At 48.1% G+C, this 2,879-nt stretch overlaps 1 protein-coding gene across 1 annotated transcript in view; it reads left to right on the plus strand.

Moving 5' to 3' along the window:
- LOC107125858 (sulfotransferase 1C1-like) overlaps positions 1–676 on the plus strand; it is a gene marked incomplete at its 5' end in the record, with an annotated part of 7,649 nt that extends 6,973 nt beyond the window's left edge. Inside the window, one exon of the mRNA XM_015429320.1 lies at positions 513–676. Within this exon, the coding sequence (XP_015284806.1) occupies positions 513–625 (113 nt within the window). The remainder of the gene's footprint in view (positions 1–512) is intronic.
- Between the last annotated feature and the right edge of the window lie 2,203 nt (positions 677–2,879).

Here is a 2,879-nt window from a genome sequence, read left to right on the forward strand (position 1 = left end):
ACGACAGCCAAAATCTATGTCTGTGTGACTACAGAGGGGAAGGCCTGGAGAGTGACCCCCCCCTCCGGTGACTCCAAGTCGGGTGGACCGGGGGGCCTGGAAGGATCAGGGAGGCATTTAAATGCCTCCCCGTGCCTTCCCCGGCCTGTCCAAGGACTGGCTTGCCCGAGCTCCCCACATCCACAGGGTGCCTGGGCAAGCCAAAGGGAAGGCATGGGGTGTGGCCTAATATGCTAATAGATTTCTGCTGTCAGGTGTGGCCTATTATGCTAATGAGTTCCTGCTGGGCTTTTTCTACAAAAAAAGCCCTGACAAAAGGAAAAGGCAAGTGAAGCAGGAGCACATGGAGAAGTGCTTCATGGGTCTCCACCGGACAGCCACCCTGCCTCCGTGAAAGGTGAATCCAGAAGGGTACTAAAAATGCAGTGAAACTGGAACAACAGTGCTAGGATTTTGCAGTTGCCCATAACCCTCTGCTCTTTCCTCATCCTTTCCTGCATTCTCCCCCCTAGGTGAAGTTGGCGACTGGAAGAATTATTTTACAGTGGCTCAAAGGGAGGTGTTTGACGCCGATTACCTGCGCAAGATGGAAGGAACAACCCTGCACTTTCGTGACGTATTATAGACTGAGAGAATTGTCTTTGCTGGGATTTTTATGTTAAGGGGCAAATGTTTTTCCCCCTCCTTGCATTGCATTTTTGAAATAATAAAAGCTGGTGCTATTAAATGCTGTGTGTGTTAAACGTCTTGGATGTATCGGAGGAACAATAAAAATGGGTTTTGAGGAGAGTAAAAAAACCACCCTGGCAGCTAGGAGACCTGGGTTCTCTGGATAAGGCTGGGGCCCAAGAGGAAGGAGGGCTAGGGGAGTCTAAACGGAACAGGAATGGTAGAAGCCTGTAAAAAACAGGGCTGCTAAGGTCTTTACAGGACTTTGCTCTGGTACTTATATCAGCAGTTAATAGCTTCTCACCTTCTGATTCCTGAAGCTGAAGCTGCTGTTTAAGGCACAAGAGCAGGCGGGGCTCTGCCCCCTCACCCACAAATAGCATTATGGAAAAGGCAGAAGAAACTGAAATTGCTGTTGTGAGAAATTGCAGGTCCAGGCTAGGGACTGTTGCATCTCAGTGTTATGAGCAAACTGACAGCAGGCTCTTTTGCTGACTTCACTGCTCATACCTTGTTGGCCAGGCCAGGCGCAAGATTTTGGAAGGGTCAGATTTAAGCACGTAGATAGTCCTTCCCAAAGCAATATCAGTCTAGAATGTAAACTATCTGGGATGTTGTGAATCTGTGGTTGCAATGCAGCTGGGGGGTGGGGGAAGCCGCTGTACAACCCCCCGATAAAGATTGTAACCACTTTACAGGGTATGTGTATCTTGGCAGCACTAGAAGCAACTATTACAACCGATAAAGCAACTTTAGTTGCTGTAGATTTTCCGGGTTGTGTGGCCATGGTCTTGGCTTTGTAGAACCTGACGTTTCACCGGTAACTGTGACTGGCATCCTCAGAGGTATAACACAGAAAGATGGAGTACTCTCTGTGTCAAGGTGAGAAGAAAATGGTAGGCAGGTAATTTATATCTACTCCAGAAGGTGGGGTAGGGCTGAGTCATTATCTTGTAGGAGTTCCCCAGGCTATGAACGTGGAGGAGCTTTCCTGAGGAGGTTCTTTTGTATATGGATTGTTTCCTGAGGAGCCTTTGACAACATATAAAGCAACTATATATAACCTGCTAATGCAATTTGTCTGCTAATTTCATTTGACATCTGAAATCACTCCACTTTCCAGTAAATAGGACAGATGGACTCCCATTCTAGCTGTATCTGTAGAAGTGAGCAGTGACTCACGAAAGCTCATACCTAGCCACATATTTTGTTAGTCTTTAAGGTGCTACTGGACTCTTTTCTACTGTTATAGACAGACTGGCATCTTGATCTACTAGCCTGATACCCATGCTTCACTACGGTATTTAAGTTCCGTAAATGCAGTTATAATACCAATGATGTGAAGTTTGAAATGTGACATTTGTTATAGGAATTCTAGTGAAGAAGATTGTAGTGTAAAAAAATGAGGTGAGACATACGTACTTACCCCCCCCTCTACCGGACCTCTCTGTAGACCACATTGGTAGTTCTGCCCTCAGGTGCTAGGATCACCAGGCTGCTTGATAAGCTCCCTCTGGAGCAGGCCACATTGAATTGTCCATTTAAGAAGCAGTCGTCTGTTAAGACAACTCCTGCCACCTTCCACAAAAGTGATGGCCTCTTTACTTGTGTTCCTGGATTGTTTTGCTCATATGGAGACTGTGTTGTTCTGAGCACCTCAGGGTGATCTTGCTGGTACCTGGCCTGTGCAGCTCAGTGCACTGCAGGAGTACTATTGCCACATTCCTAAGTTGCCTCCTCCTTGTAGTGTTGGTGTATCTGGCTCAACGTTTGCCAGGAGCTTTCTTGGGGGCAGTAAGAGGTGAGAGGTGTGAGGGAGTGGACATTTCTTCAGGTTCATGAGGGAGGCATGCATTGGAATGGCTCCTAGAAATGTCCTTTACTATTTCCCCATAAACATTCATACCCTGGCCCTGCTCCTACACCTGACAGACACCAGCCTGTCTGGTGTTGGGGAGGATTGTATTTAAAGGCATCGGGGAGGTTGGGCCAGCAGCAGTGCTAAGGCAATCCTGCTGAGCAAACCTCCCCGGCAGCTGTAAACATCCCACCTCCTCTCCTACACCTGACAGGCAGCTGCCTGTCCAATGTAGGAGGGGGAGGGGGGAGGAGTATTAGAAGCCACTGTGGAGGTGGGGCTGCACCTGACAGACAACCACCTGTTAGATGTGGGAGGTGGAGGGACTGTGTTGGAAGCCATCAGAGAGGCT

Source organism: Gekko japonicus, unplaced genomic scaffold, assembly GCF_001447785.1.
Source record: "Gekko japonicus isolate JY-2015 unplaced genomic scaffold, Gekko_japonicus_V1.1 scaffold5306, whole genome shotgun sequence".
NCBI classification, from domain to species: domain Eukaryota; kingdom Metazoa; phylum Chordata; class Lepidosauria; order Squamata; family Gekkonidae; genus Gekko; species Gekko japonicus.